The 16,342-nt window shown below is 41.1% G+C and overlaps 1 protein-coding gene across 3 annotated transcripts in view; it reads left to right on the top strand.

The window, feature by feature from the left end:
• LOC140729194 (coiled-coil domain-containing protein 171-like) overlaps positions 1 to 16,342 on the top strand; it is a 417,526-nt gene that overhangs the window by 332,817 nt on the left and 68,367 nt on the right. For all 3 annotated transcript variants that reach the window (XM_073048682.1, XM_073048685.1, XM_073048684.1), the window contains exon 23: positions 2,939 to 3,070. In XM_073048682.1, coding sequence (XP_072904783.1) covers positions 2,939 to 3,070 — 132 coding nt within the window. The remainder of the gene's footprint in view (positions 1 to 2,938; positions 3,071 to 16,342) is intronic.

Below are 16,342 nucleotides of genomic sequence, written 5' to 3'. Positions count from 1 at the left end.
CTTAAAAGGAATAGAGTTCCTCTTGTCCATGAGCCTCTGCATCCAGTGGATAATTTTCCGCTACTTCCTCTATCTTCAACGGGATCCTACCACCAAACACATTCTTATCTCCTTCCCACTCTCCGCTTTCTGCAGGGACCACTGCCTCTGTGATTCTCGCCCATTCATCTCTCCCTACTTATCTCCCTCCTGGCACTTACCCCTGCAAGCAGAATAAATGTTACATGTGCCCATGCATCTGATCCCTTACCATCATTCAGGGCCCCAAACAGTCCTCTCAGGAAAGGTAACACTTCACCTGCAAATCTGTTGGGTTCATCTACTATATCTGGTGTTTTTGGAGAGGCCTCCTGCACGTTGATGAGACCCAATGTAGATTGAGGGACTACTTTGTTGAACACCTTCACTCCATCTACAACAAGGAGGATTTAACATTTTCTATCATTTGAAGAAAATCAATGCTTTTTCAACAAGGTTGACAACACTTCGGCAATGGTAAATTGGGAGGGACTTGTAATAAAAACTATGAACCTTAGATGTGCCTTTTATCTATAACTATTTACGCAATTGCTTGCGTATTTATCTCTGGACATTTCATTTTTGTATAGAACGTAGAACAGTACAGCACAAGAACACAATTTTCGGCCCACAATGTTTATGCCAAAAATGATGCCAAATTAAAATAATCTTCTGCCTGTACATGATTCTTATGCAGACATGCCCTGCATATTCATGTGTCTGTCTAAAAGCCTCCTAAACACCACTTTAGTATCTGCTTCAATTACTACCCCTGGCGGCCTGTTCCAGCCACCTACTGCTCCATGTAAAAAAAACTTTTCCCTCTTCACCTTAAATGCATGCCCTTATTAAAGAAAACTAAATAACTAGGTATAATCTGAATCAATAATATGATCTGAACACATCATTGCTGCCTGACCCTCTGAGATCCTTCAGCAGTTTGTTTTCTTTTGCTCCAGATTACAGCATCTGAATTCTCCAGTGTCTCTATTTTATTATTACTCCCTGTGTAGAAGACATTTTATCTTCAGCTGTACCATTAACCATTGTACTGTTAATAGCAAGGAACCAAATGATAATTAGACTTTGAACAAATAACTGTGCTAAGATTTTTATGGTTATTTTAAAATTGGAATTGAGGGAAAAATTACATTTTCATTGTTTTCACAAATCAAGGGGTTTGCTATCTTTTGTGATAACTTTTAGAAAATCTATCATGTTTGGGGCAGATAAGTTATTTGATTTGGGCAATTTTGTAAAAACACAAATTTGAACATATTTGCCTTGTTGTATCAATATAATATCTAGATTACAATGCTCACTTTCATGCCCAGATTGAGTTTCAGCCTTTTACGTAAATTTGTCTTTGACCAAGTTTACTTTGATAAATCTGAACGATGCATCGGAGAAATGCAGGACAGGTCACTGACTTGGATTCTGTATTTACAAATGTTTGAAACATTATCAATCAGCAGCAAGAGACTATTTATACTGCTCTAGAATACAGCAGTGAAATTGTGTAGTATAAAGTGTAGTAATCTATTTTACTGATGTGAACCAAGTATACCATAAATTGTGAATTTGTTGAAGTAATTTATATTCATGCATAATTTCTGATATTCTAACACAACATTTATATTTATATAAATCTGAATTGCTAATCAAGTAAATTTCTTGTCCGTCAGATTGCTTAGGCGCCATTGAATTTTATACACGTAGTTTGTGCATTTTTACAAATTATTATATCTATTGTATATAATGTCCACTTTCTCAGAAATGTTCTGAAATTTTGAGCAACTTCTCTGGAAGCATAGAATTATTACTATTTATTATAGTTTTTCTGCTTTCTGTGTTTTTTGTCAAATTTTAACAATAAAATTAAAATCTGCATACCTGTGCATGAGATGGTAATTCTTTTGAAATGTACCTAAAGCTTTTAGTATAGAAGTAAAGCATTTTTAAGCAGTGAGCCAATAAAGATTTTCATGAAGAGCCCCTTATGAATAAATTGTTTATGTTTAATGTTCACCACGATTAACTTTGAATAGAGGTAAAATATTGAAAAAACTGACTATCACTAATTCATACCAACTTATTTATTGACCTCATTGATGATTTCTCACTTATTTCACAAATGTCTCCTATTTCTGTAGAACTTAAACATTGAAAGAAAAAATATATTTTCAGTCACGCTTCTCAAGATAATTCTCTGCAGTAGTTCATTATCATTGGACAGATTCTCAGCTGCAAATTATTTACATTTTATTAGACAATTAATTTTACACTTTAGCTGAACTCTTTTTTCAGTCTGCCCCTATGTGTTGAAATAGGAAAGGAAGCAAATTTACTACTTCAATGTGTTTGTAATTGTCGATTTGCAAAATCCTGCTGACCTTAAAGAATCAAGGACTTATTATTTGGTGAAATATTTATCAAAGAAATATCTTTTACCACAGGGTGGCAGTATGATACTAACAGCTTGCTTATTTAATCCTACATGATCAAACACAGTCACTGCATGTGTAGAACTTTAATGTTTTACTGTTCAAAAATTTTAAATGCAAGGACATAGCCTAGAGACTGCTTAACCATTGTGCTTTGTAATGCTTGTTGTAGCCTTGGTTATAAGAATTTAACTGCTCAAAGGTTTAAGTATTCTAGAGACTTGAGAAGGACTCTTGGCAACTTTAACAAAAATTCAATCAAATAATGCTATACTATCTTTTTTAAAATTCTCAGTGGCTGTTCTGAATCACTGATTTATTTGCAACAAAAAAAAATCAATTAGTCTTAAATTTATTCATGGATTTCAGTCCTACCGATCAATGCAAGTCCACTCAGCGGACTCAAGAGGACCCAGTTCATCCTAGTTAATGTGTCTAAAGGGGAATTGCCATTGATGCTGTTTTCTCTTTCTCAGGTCAGAGATCAGATCTCACTGTCATGGTCTGTGACACCAAGAAACGACTTTACCCTGCAGCTCCCTAAACTGCAACTGGAAACCTTGGTATCAAAGGGGCCAAAGGATGGGCTGGAGGTTACATCATTGCAGGTTAGGATCTGATACAATGCATAGAGTTAATCTCAAACTTGGGAGCTGATTGTTCATTATGGCTTACTGATTCACTGATTGATTTCATTTGCTGTCAGTTAAAGCTCCCTTAATGTCAGTTTTCTTTGCATAATGCCTTGAAACAAAGGCTGGTGAAGTTCCCCAGATTGAAGTAGCTGACATAAACTGACCCTGATTTGCCCTATTCTGCATGGTAATTTAAGCAAAACAGTTACTGGAATTGCTGTAATGAATATGAAAATACCACTGTTAGCAAGCTGTGATACAATATCTCTGAATACAGAAGAAGAAACAGAAGCTTATATGTAAATGTGTCTTCTATCCATAGTATATGCTACACTGTTTTACTACACAGGGTGTGGCATTGTCATCGTGGGCAGTATTGTAAATAGTCTGTGTTTTCCAACACTATTTTATTCCACGTAGTTAGCATGTGCTATGCTATGTTACACCACAATGTTGTAAGAAAGCTATAATCCATTGTTATTCTTCTACAGCACATTTAAGTGAATGATAAGATGGTTATATTCCATGGAAACTTCTGATGAATCTAGGTTTATGGACTATGAGTTCAGCAAAAGGAGTGAGAGAGTCATGAGCACAGTAACAAATACAATAACAGTAACAAATCCATAGACCCACTATGTTTGTGCTAATCGTCAATTATCCTTTGACATTAATTCTCTTTACCAGAACTTAAACTTATAGCCATCTATGCCTTGGCAATACATGTACTCATCTAGATAATCCTTAACTATCTGATTTCAGGGATTGCATTCCAAGTTCCAACCTCTTCTCGTTGAAGAAGTTCGCATTCAGGCCCCATGTAAACTGGGGGAAAAGAAGATACCAGCTGTATTCTCTATCTATGCTTCTCATAATCTCATGAGCATCCATCTGGTCTCCCTTCAGCCTCTGCCGCTCCAGAGAAATCAACACAAATTTGTCCAACCACTGCTTATAGCACATGCCCTCTAAACCTCACCTCCATTCTAAAGCCTCTACATCTTTTTAAGGAGTGACCAGTATTGAATGCAATATTTCAGATGTGGCCGAACCAGAGTTTTATCAAGCTGCACCATAACTTGCTGAATCTTGAACTCAGTGCCTCATCTAGTAAAGGCGAGCATGTCATATGCCTTCTTTACTACCCAATCAACATGGTTAAGTGTCCTGCCATTAACTATTTACTATCCCTTGAAATTTGATCTGTCAAAAGTGTATCATAACTGACTTGGCCAAATTAAACTCCATTTGCCATTTCTCCACCATATCTGTAACTGATCTATATCCCGATACAATTTTCTACACCATTACAACACATTGTCTGCAAACTTACTAACCCACCCATCCACATTTTCAATCCCTGTGGAACAGAAGTCACATAACTTAAGCCTGGATAAGTCCCATCGACCACTAGCCTCTGTCTTCTATGCGGCAGCCAATTCGGAATTCAAACTGCTAAGTTGCTCACCTTTGTCACCTCCTCGAAAAGGCAATCAAGTTAGTAAGATGTGACTTACCCTGCATAGTCATGCTGACTGTCCCAAAGTATGCCATGGTTTTCTAAATACCGATAAGTCCCATCCCTAAGAATCCTCCCCAATAGTTTTTGTATCACTGATCAGAGGCTCGTTGACCTGTAGTTTCCCTTCTGGATTAACGGAAAAACATTTGCTATTTGCCAGTCCTCTGGGATCTTGCCGTGGCTAGAAAGGATATGAAGATCTTGGTAAAGATCCCAGCAATATCGTTTCTTTCCTTCTCAATAACCTAGGGTCTATCCAATTAGGTACTAAAGACTTATCCACCTTAATATTCATTAAGAGACCAACACTACCACTTTCTTTATCAAAATGCCCTTGAATATTAGCATGCTCTATGCTGATCACACTATCTTCCATGTCCTTCTCCTTGTTAACTATAGATAAAAATACGCAATCAGAAACTTCCTCACATCCTCCATCCATTTGAGTTCATGTGCCCTCCTTCAACCTTGAATGGTCCTATGCTCTCCCTAGTTGTCCTCCTGCTCTTAGTGTGTGTATATATATATATATATATTCTTTGCTTCCTACACTCTACATATGCTTCCTTTTTTTTGGACTAAATTCACCACCTCTTTCATAATCTGTACCTTACCATCCTTGTTCTTCCTTCTTACTGGAACATACCTGTTCTGCATTCAGTGTTGATGGTCTTCAAACACCTTCCATATTTCAGATGTGGACTTGTCCAAATACAGCTATTCCAATTAACTCTCCCTAGTTCCTTTCTAACACAGTTTTAATTTTCCCTGCTCCAATTCAATACTCTATTTCAAAGTCCATACTTACATATTGTTATCTTAAAACGGAAAGTGTTGTGGTCATTGTTCCCTTAATGTCCTGCCATTCACAGGTGAACAGGACTCTTGCATCTTGTGTCCAGGAGATTGGCTTCTGGTGTATACCATCTTCGGTTCTTGTGTACATGGCGTTCCTTCTTGTGTACTGTTGGATTTGGTTTCTGTGGCATATGGGGATTGCTTATTGTTGAAGGAGCATATTTCCAGAGGATCACCTCTTGTGCATAACATAATCGTTACTTTTGTACAGGTGGTTTGCATCCTAAGTACAGGAAATTTGCTTCTTTTTTCCTGTGTTTTTTCTCCTTGTGCATGAGTTGTAACCTACCAGTGGTACTTGGTGATTGTATTTCTTTATACAATTAGTCTGCTTATGTACACAAGCATCACTTCCTATGTAGATGATGTCTATGTTTTGTGTACTGAGAGATTGCTATTTGTTGTGATTGTGTCCTTCTTGTGCACATGACGTTTGCTTTTCATATAGAGGATGTTGAACTTAGATCCTACTGAACTGGAGTGTTTGAGTTATATGGAGACGTTAGTTAGTCTAGATTTGTCTTCCCTGGAGTTAAGGGAGCTGAGAGGTAGCACAGAGTCTATAGAAGTGAGGCAAAGTGGCATCAACATCATGGACTTTATATAGATTACAGAAGAAAAAGTGTTTGCTGTCCTGAGGTAAACTAGGGCCTGACAAGATGTTCCCTTGGACCCTGCAGAAATTGCTGGAGCCCTAGCAGAGATATTTAAATCATCCTCAGCAAAGTTTGAAGTACAGAGGATGGGAGTATAGCCAATGCTCCGTTGTTTAAGAAAGACTCTAAAAATATTTATAGACCAGTGAGTATTGGAAAGTATTCTAAGGGACTGTATATATAAGTATTTGGATAGACATGGACTGATTAAGGATAGTGAGCATGGCTTTGTGCGTGTTAGGTCATGTTTAACTAATCTTACAGAGATTTGAGGGATGTTACTAGGAAAGTTGAAGGCAAGGCAGTGGATGTTGTCTACATGGACTTCAGCAAGGCATTTGACAAGGTCCCACATGAGGGGTTGGTCAAGAAGGTTCAGTCTCTCAGCTTTCAAGATGAGGACATTGGATTAGACTTTGATTTTGTGGGAGAAGCCAGAGAGTGGTAACAGGCCAGTGACTAGTGGAGTGCCACAGGGTCCATGTTGTTTTTCATCTATATCAATGATCTGGACGATAAAGTGGCTAACGTGATTAGCAAATTTGCAGATGTCACCAAGATTGGTGGTGCAGTGAACAGCGAGGAAGACTATCATGGCTTGCAGTGGGATTTGAACCAGCTGGAAAATTGGACTGAGAAATGGAAGATGGAATTTATTGCAAACAAGTATGAGGAGCTGCACTTTGGGAACACCATCTAGGGTAGAATCAGAATCAGGTTTATTATCACCGGCATGTGACGTGAAATTTGTTAACTTAGCAGCAACAGTTCAATGCAATACATAATCTGGCAGAGAAAAATATAGTAATAGTAAATAAAATAATAATAAATAAAATAATGATAAATAAGTAAATCAATTATGGTATACATATTTTGAATAGATTTTAAAAACATGCAAAAACAGAAATATTGTATATTAAAAAATGAGCGAGGTAGTGCTTAAAGATTCAATGTCCATTTAGGAATCAGATGGTAGTGGGGAAGAAGCTGTTCCTGAATTGCTGAATTTGTGCCTTCAGGCTTCTGTACCTCTTACCTAAATGTAACAGTGAGAAAGGGGTCTTACACCGTGAGTGGTAGGACACTAAGGAGTGTGGTAGAACAAAGGGATCTGGGAATACAGGTCCATAATTCATTAAAAGTGGTGTCACAGGTAGATAGGGTCATAAGGAAAGTTTTTGGCACATTGGCCTTCATAAATCAATGACGTGAGATGTTATGTTGAAGTTTTATAAGATATTGGCGAGGCCAAATTTGGAGTATTGTGTGCAGTTTTGGTCGCCTTCCTACAGGAAAGACGTAAATAAGGTTGAAAGAGTACAGAGAAAATTTACAAGGATGTTGCTGGGTCTGGAAGACTAAGTGATAAGGGAAGTTTAAATACGTTAGTACTGTATTTTTTGGAATATAGAAGATTGAGGGGGATTTGATAGAGATATACAACATTATGAGGGGTATAGATAGGGCAAATGCAAGCAGGCTTTTTCAACTGAGGTTGAGTGGGACTACAACCGGAGGTCATGGGTTAAGGATGAAAGGTGAGAAGTTTAAAGGGAACATGAGGAGAAACTTTTTCACTCAGGGGGTTATGAGAGTGCGGAATGAGTTGCCAGTACAAGTGATGCATGCAAGCTCGATTTCAGTATTTAAGAACAGTTTGGATGGGTGCATGGATGGTAGGGTTGTGGAGGACTGTGGTCCCAGCGCAGGTTGATGGGAGTAGATGGTTTAAATGGTTTGGCACAGACTAGGTGAGGCTGAAGGACCTGTTTCTGTGTTGTGCATTTCTATGACTCTATGATTGATGCTCATAAAATTATGAGGGGCATTGGTAGAGTAAATTGCAAGAAGCTGTTTCCTATAGTAAGGATTTCTAAAAACAGAGGTGTAATGTGAGAGGAGGATGTTTAAAGGGGAGTTGAGGGGTAAATTTTGCACGCAAGGAGTAGTTGGTATTGGGAATGAGCTGCCAGAGGAGGTAGTGGAGGCAGAATCAGTAACAATATTTAAGAGGCATCTGGAATTGTACTTGAATGAGTGGAGCTTCAAATGATATGGAGTTAATTATGACAAGTGGAATTAGTATAGATCAGCATGATGTTTGGCATAGATGCAGTGGTCCAAAGGGGCTGATTTATGCTTCACAATTTTATTTCTCTGTGACTCATAGCAGGTTTGCATCTCATGTATAGCAGGATTGCATTTTGTATACAGGAAGGTTGCTATTCATGTACAGGAATTTTGTTTCTCGTATACAGCAAATATTTATGCAGGATATTTGATTCCTGTGACATATGGCATTTGTTTCAACAATCGTATCGTGATCTGATTCTTGTGCAATTGGTGATTATTTCTACAGGAGGTTAACCTCAAAGGTTGTTTTATTCTTATTCAGTGATACAGCACGGTAACAGGCCCTACCGGCCCAATGAGCCCACACCGCTCTATAATACCCATGTAACCTATTAACCTACTAACCCATCCGCCTTGGGAATGTGGGAGGAAACTGGAGCATCCGGAGGAAACCCACACAGTCATGGGGAGAATGTCCAAACTCTTTACAGACAGTAACGGAAATTGAACCAGGGCCCCTGGCGCTGTAAAGCATTGTGCTAACCACTATGCTACCATGCTGCTTAAGCAGACAAAGACTGTACTTTCTGTACAGAAGGATTGCTTATTCTGTACAGCATCTTGTGAGGAAGGTGATTGCCTCCTGTTTCAGGACTTTTCCTTCTTGAGCACAAGCCTTTGTTTCCAGTGACAAAACAATACAGCTCAGGAAATGGCTCTTTGGCCTACGATACTTGTTCTGACCATGATACGAATTTAAGCTGCATATTTCCCTGCACACAGTCTATATCCCTTTCTTCTAAATGTATCATAAAATTTGCCACTTCCACCACTTTCCCTGGTTGTGTATTCCAGGCACATAATGTGCCCCATAAATCTCCTGTAAACTTTCTTTCTCTCACCTGAAAGCTGTACACTCTAAATTGACATTGCCACCCTAAGTAAAAAAGCTCTCTCTACCCTATCTATTCCTCTAAGATTTTATATGCTTTTATCAGATTCCTCCTCAGCCTTTGATGCTCTCAAGTAAACAATTCACATTTGTCCAACCTCTTCTTAAAGCTAATACCCTCTAATCCAGGCAACATAATTGGGACCATCTCCAAAATCTCCATCTGTAGTGACCAGCAGTGTCTGCAGTACTTCAAATGTGGCCTAAGCAAAGCTTTGTGCAGCTGCAACATGACTTCCCGATTTTTATATTCAGCACCTAGACTATTGAAGGCAAGCATGCCATACATTTTCTTTACCATCCAATCTACTTATGTTGACTACCTAGGGGTTGTTTGTACATGGGGTTTGTTTCTTATGAAGTCTGCTTCTTGTGTGCAGAGGGATTGCTTCATGAGCATGGGCAGTTGTCCCTTGTGCTGGGGAGTTACTTTAGTAGTACCTTCACCAGCAGGAATGCAGCGGTTCAAGCGAGTGATGCACTGCCATTTTCTTATGCGCAATTTGGGATGGGCAATAAATGCTGACCACACCAGTGAATCCTTGATCCAGGAAAATATAATGTGTTAAAGTGAGCAAGTCTGTACAGGTGAGTGTAATGCGAATACGCTGATTATAATCAGGAACAGCAGTCGATTCTGTGGAGGGCAATGTTGTTTGCTCACTAGATCAAGAAATACATGGAATTTCAGAAGGAACCAAAGGATCAGGAAATCAAAGTGGAGCACCTAAGGAATTTTGTGTTTGCAACATAGGCTTTGGAAAATTATTGTGACTTTGAAGAAAATGTTTTAGAAAATAATAGTGATGAAAAAAGTGTTTGCCAAAACATTTACCCCTTTTCTGTTTTTTTTCTCGAATTACACTAATCCTCAAAATCCAAATTGCCTATTTCGATTGTGAGTTCAATAACCATCCCCAGCAAGAGCGAGCTCAACCAATTACCGATGACACTTAATGGCATTACTATTACCAAGTTTCCCAACATCAATTTCTGGGGGTCATCATTGACCAGAAACTCAACTGGACCAATCACACAAAATACTGTGTCTACAAGAACAGTACACATCAAGGTATCTACATCACCGAGGATCTCACGTGGTCTGCACACACTAACTGTGTGGTGAAAAAGGCACAACAGCGTCTCTTTCACCTCAGTCAGTTGAGTAGGTTTGGTATGGGCCCCCAAATCTTAAGAGCTTTCTACAGGGGCACAATTGAGAGCATCCTGACTGCTGGATCACTGCCTGGTATGGGAACTGTACCTCCCTTTATCACAGGATTCTGTAGAGAGTGGTGCACACAGCCCAGGGTATCTGTAGTTGTGAACTTCCCAATGATTCAGGACATTTACAAAGACAGGTATTAGAAAAGGACCTGAAGGATCATTGGGGACCTGAGTTACCCTACCACAAACTATTTCAGCTGTTACCATCCAGGAAACGGTACCACGGCATAAAAGCCAGGACCAACAGGCTCCAGGACAGCTTCTTCAACCAGGCCATCGGACTGGTTAACTCACACTGATTTGAGTGTATTTTGATGTTACATTGACTGTTCTGTTTATTATAAATTACTTTGATTGTACATTGCACATTTAGATAGACGTAACGTAAAGATTTTTACTCCTCTTGTATGTGAAGGATGTAAGAAATAAAGTCAATTCAATTCAGAGACTGGGCAAGCTGTGGCAAGTTTCTCAGCTCCTGACAGCTTTACACAAGGCAAGATCACAAAGGAATACACTTCAATGTCCTGGAGGTCCACAACTCCACTAATACTCAAGAAGCTCAGCACCATTGAGGACAAAGATGCCCGTTTGACTACCATCCTGTTCTGCCATTCCAAAGAATTTATTTCCTCCTGTATCAGCATACAGTTCAATTGGATAGGGAATTGAATTCAATAGCAGAAAGAGACTTGGCAATGTGCTTCCAAATGAGAATTGTGAAGAGTTAGGAGCAGTGCAGTGTGTACTATCCAAATTATGTTGCAGTTAAAAAAAAACACTAGTTAGGCTGCATCTGGAGAATTGCATTCAATTCTAGTCACCCATTATAGGGAAGATGTGGAGGCTTTGGAGAGCATGAGAAGGGTTTTACCACAATGCTGCCTGGATTAGAGGGAAAGTGTTATATGGAGTTGGGTTGGTTTCTTTTGTGCAAAATGAAACTGAGGGCAGACCTGATGGAAGTTTATAAAATTACGAAAGGCATACATAAAGTAGACAACCAGTATCAAAATGTCTAATGCTGGAGACTGTGCATTAAAGATGAGAGGAGTAATTTCAAAGGAGATGTGTTGGACAAGGTTTTATAGAGAGTGGTGGGTGCTTGGAATGCACTGCCTGGGGTGAGATGTTTAAGAGGCTCATTGATATATGAATGTGCAAAGAATGGAGGGATATAGATATTGTGTGGGCAGGAGGAACTAGTTTAGTTAGGCATTTAATTAGAGGAAGTAAGCTTCTTACGTTCAGAGGGATTGCTTATCATGTACAAAAAGATCGTTCCTCCTATACAGATGGTTTATATCTTGTGTACAGATAGTTTGTATTTTAAGTACAGGATTATGCCTTCTTGTGCACAGGAAGTTTGCTTCCAGAGGCTTGGTTCAGACATACATTGGGATTGCAATTTTTGTTCAGATTTGTTTTTAGTCATAGAAATGCACAGAATAGGAAAGAGTATGGTGTTTCTTTTTCTGTATAGAAGGCTACTTCTTCTGCATAAGGGAATACTTGTGTCCAGACTGGTTGCCTCTTTGTTTACAAGGGATTTCCTTCTTGTGTACAGTGATTTTGCTATCACATACACAAAGTCTTCCTCTGTGCACATTTCTATTATGATCAGAAAACCTTGTTGGTATTGGTAATGTACAATACTGCAAGTCTGATTCACTGGTTCATTGGTGAAACTGACAGTGGGGGAGTTGCATTGCCTCAGTTGTGGCGATGATGCGGCCCTCAACTCAGTCACCTGTTGTAGTCGCCCAAGGTGGAAGACGCTGAGAGTGCAGAACCCTCTGTGTTGAAATCTGTCTTCCACTCATCTCATCTGCATTGTGCAGATCTATCTTTGAAAATATGATACTCCCTAGAGATGTTTTTAGCAGCAGAGGCAAGCAGAGGAAGGGTTAGCAGTTCTTCACTCTGATGTTGTTGAGGGGCCAATAATCAATGCTGGGACAGGACTTGGCCCTTCCCTGTTGGCGAGGTTGACATATGGATAAACCCCAAGGCCAATGCCTCCTTGATGTTCTCTTCCATAGCCACCATTTCAAGAAGGGAAAGGAAAAGGAGTCGGCTCCTGGGAGAACTAGTACCGAGTAAGTCGTATGGCTGATGTAGAGTCAGAGAGAAGGCCTCCTTTTTATCAAAACCTCAAGATGATTGGCGTATTCAGCTGGAATGCTAGACATGCCCACACTGGCTGTTGTTCTGCCACAGATAGCTGTGGAGGCTAAGACTGTGGGTATATTTAAAGTGAAAATTGATAGTTTCTTGACTGGTCAGGGCATCAAAGGTTATGGCAGGAAGGCAGGTGTATGGAATTGAGTGGGATCTGGGATCAGCCATGATGGAATGGCAGAGCAACTCGATGGGCTGAATGGCTTAATTCTGCTCCTCCTCCTTATGGTCTTATGGACACAAGAGAGGATTCAGGGACTGGGGCTTGAGCTGAACCCAGACAGTTGGGCAGGCAAGCTGGTTCCCACTTTTGATGCACGTTTAGGAACCATTCAATCCATGGGCTGTGTCAAGATTACAAGTGTAAGCCAAACACCAGCAGCGGTTCAGGCAATTCAACCAGACAGAAGGAGAGCTGTTCCTTTTGTTACTTTCTAGCACAAGTTGGAGGAGTTCTGTGGAAAGGTGGATCTTGCTGGTACCAAAAGGCTAACCATCTAGGGCCTTGATGTCAGTATTTTGTCTCAGTTGCTGAGTTGGAAATCTCTGTTCTTGAGCCAGAGAGATATCCATGGGGTCCTTGGCTGCCTCGGAGTCAATAAATGCCTGAAGCTCGTAGGTTTGAGACCTGCACAACAAGGAAGCTGAGAGCAACAACTGAGAAGATGCTTGCAGTGAGAACCAACCTGTCAGAACGCCCCTTCTTGCTGACGGGTATTTTCTTTGACTGGGCACTTGGGACATGAAGCCCAAGGAGTCCTGGATGGCCACAATAGAGGCAGGAGCCCATTCTCCTGCATCAATCTCAGTTCTCCTGAGATTGGTGCATATGCCCCAGCTGCACAGGCTCCTCTGTGAACTGGGTACTGGCTGATGAGGGAGAGGGTACGGATATATGGTAATCTAAGGAATGGGTAGCTCAAGACATTCTTTCTCTGTGCCACTCAGTTGCCCAGTTGTCAATCCGAATGGCCAGATTAATCTGGTCAACCAGGCAGTACTGCTCATCATACGCTACGATCTTGTGCTGGACCCCTGCACTCAGTCCCCACTGGTTCGCAGTAATGAGAGATCTCATTCCACCCCATCTCCACCACAAGCATGCGGAACTTCACTGCATAGTTCCTCACTTTCCCTCTATCTTGGAGCAGATCCAGGAGTCAGTGGACAGCCTCTTGACACCATACTGAAAGATCAAAAACTCTCTTGAACTCAACAACAAATTGCTAAAACAACTGGGCTGCAGGGGAACCTTGATACTGCAGAGTGTTGAACAAGCTGAGTGGGAATCCATCTAAGAGATTCATCATGTACGCCAGTTTGCACACATCATCACCGAACTGACCAGGCTGGGCTTCGGACTGACCAGGCTGTGCTTGGGGCTGACATGTCACCTGATTCTGGCTGTTGGTAGTACCCTATTGGACCGCTGTATGAGAGCAGTAATAGCTGTCTGTAGTGAGTTGCCATACTGTCGCTGCAAAGGCTGACACCTGTTCTTCCAGCTGACACTGTGCTTGCCGCTGTCGCACTGCATGAGAAATGTCAGCCAATCTAGCTTCTACCGATTTTTGTTTCTCCTCCATGGACTTCATTTTGTACTGGGCTTGTCTTTCTGAAAGTATCTGTCACATCTGCTGGGTCCATTTTCTTTCTACAAGACTTACTGACACAAATGGTACATTGTACACCACTTGGTACCAATATGTACCACAAGTTCTAGCTACTCACCTTCCTCCTTTGGAATGCTGTGGACTGGATGTGAGACATTTCTCATCCTGCCACATGGGAGGCATATGCCAGCTAGTGTCTCTTTCACGTCTTAAGAATCTCCTGTCTCCTCCCCTCACTATTGAATCCAGACTAAGTGTCAGAGCCCTGTTTGCTGTGGCTTTCCCCTGATAATTCACCCCCTCCAGCGGCATCCAAAGCAATATACCTGTTATTGAGGGGAATGGCCGCAGGGACCAGGTTAGGGAACTAGAGTTGCAGCTCGATGACCTTCGTCTGGTCAGGGAAAGTGAGGAGGAGCTATAGGCAAGTAGTCGCACCGGTGCCTCGCGAGACAAATAAGTGGGTAACAGTCAGGAAAGGGAAGGGCAAGAGGCAGATGCTAGAGAGTACCCCTGTGGCTGACCCCCTTAACAATAAGTACTCCTGTTTGAGTACTGTTGTGGGAGACGGCCTACCTGGGGGAAGCAGCAGGGTCTGGCCCTGTGGCTCAGAAGGGTAGGGAAAGGAAGAGGAAGGCAGTAGAGATAGGGTACTCTATAGTTAGGCGGTCAGACAGGCAATTTTGTGGATGCAGGTGGCAGTTTACCTCCCAGGTGCCAGGGTCCGGGATGTTTCTGATCGCATCCAAGTTATCCTGCAGTGGGAAGGAGAACAGACAAGTTAGGAAAGCATTTAATTGGAATAAGGGGAAATATTTGAGCTATCAGGCAGGAACTTGGAAGCATAAATTGGGAACAAATGTTCTCAGGGAAATGTACAGCAGGAATATGGCAAATGTTGAGGTGATATTTGTGTGGTGTTCTGCATAGGTATGTTCCAATGAGACAGGGAAAGAAAGGATGGTAGGGTACAGGAACCGTGGTGTACAAAGGCTTTTGAAAATCTAGTCAAGAAGAAAAGCTTATGAAAGGTTCAAAAAACTGGGTAATGATAAAGATCTAGAGCTTAAGAAGGAAATTAAGAGAGCCAGAAGGGGCCATGAGAAGGCCTTGGCGCACAGGATTACAATGGGAAAGTGTGTATGGAACCGGGGGAGTTAGCAGAGATACTTGATGAGTACTTTGCTTCAGTATTCACTACGGAAAAGGATCTTGGCAATTATAGGGATGACTTACAGCAGATTGAAAAGATTCGAGCATATAGACATTAAGAAAGAGGATGTGCTGGAGCTTTTGGAAAGCATCATGTTGGATAAGTCTCTGGGACTAGATGAGATGTGCCCCAGGCTACTGTGGAAGGTGAGGGAGGAGATTGCTGAGTCTCTGGCAATGATCTTTGCATCATCTTGGTGACAGGAGAGGTTCTGGAGGATTGGAGGGTTGCAGATGTTGTTCCCTTATTCAAGAAAGGCAGTAGAGATAGCCCAGGAAATTATAGACCATTGTGTCTTACCTCAGTGGTTGGTAAGTTGATGGAAAAGATCCTGAGAGGCAGGATTTATGAACATTTGGAGAGGCATTATATGATTAGGAATAGTCAGCATGGCTTTATCAAAGGCAAGTCGTGCCTTACAAACCTGATTGAATTTTCTGAGGATGTGACTAAACACATTGATGAAGGTACAGCAGTAGATGTAGTGCAAATGGATTTCAGCAAGGTATTTGATAAGGTACCCCATGCAAGGCTTATTGAGAAAGTAAGGAGGCCTGGGATCCACACTGCCACATTGCTTTGTGGATCCAGAACTGGCTTGCTGACAGAAGGCAAGGAGTGGTTGCAGACGGGTCAAATTCTGCATGGATGTCAGTGACCAGTGGTGTGCCTCAGGGATCTGTTCTGGCACCCTTACTGTTTGTGATTTTTATAAATAACCTGGATGAGGAAGTGGGGGGGATGGGTTAGTAAATTTGCTGATGACACAAAGGTTGGGGGTGTTGTGGATAGTGTGGAGGGCTGTCAGAGGCTACAGCGGGACATTGATAGGATGCAAAACTAGGCTGAGAAGTGGCAGATGGAGTTAAACCCAGATAAGTGTGAGGTGATTTATTTTGGTTGGTCACATATGATGGCGGAATACAGTATTAATGGTAAAACTCTTGGTA

This window comes from Hemitrygon akajei, chromosome 6, assembly GCF_048418815.1.
Source record: "Hemitrygon akajei chromosome 6, sHemAka1.3, whole genome shotgun sequence".
NCBI lineage: Eukaryota > Metazoa > Chordata > Chondrichthyes > Myliobatiformes > Dasyatidae > Hemitrygon > Hemitrygon akajei.
Note: the sequence above shows the minus strand (reverse complement) of the source record. Positions and strands in the feature narration are given on the sequence as shown.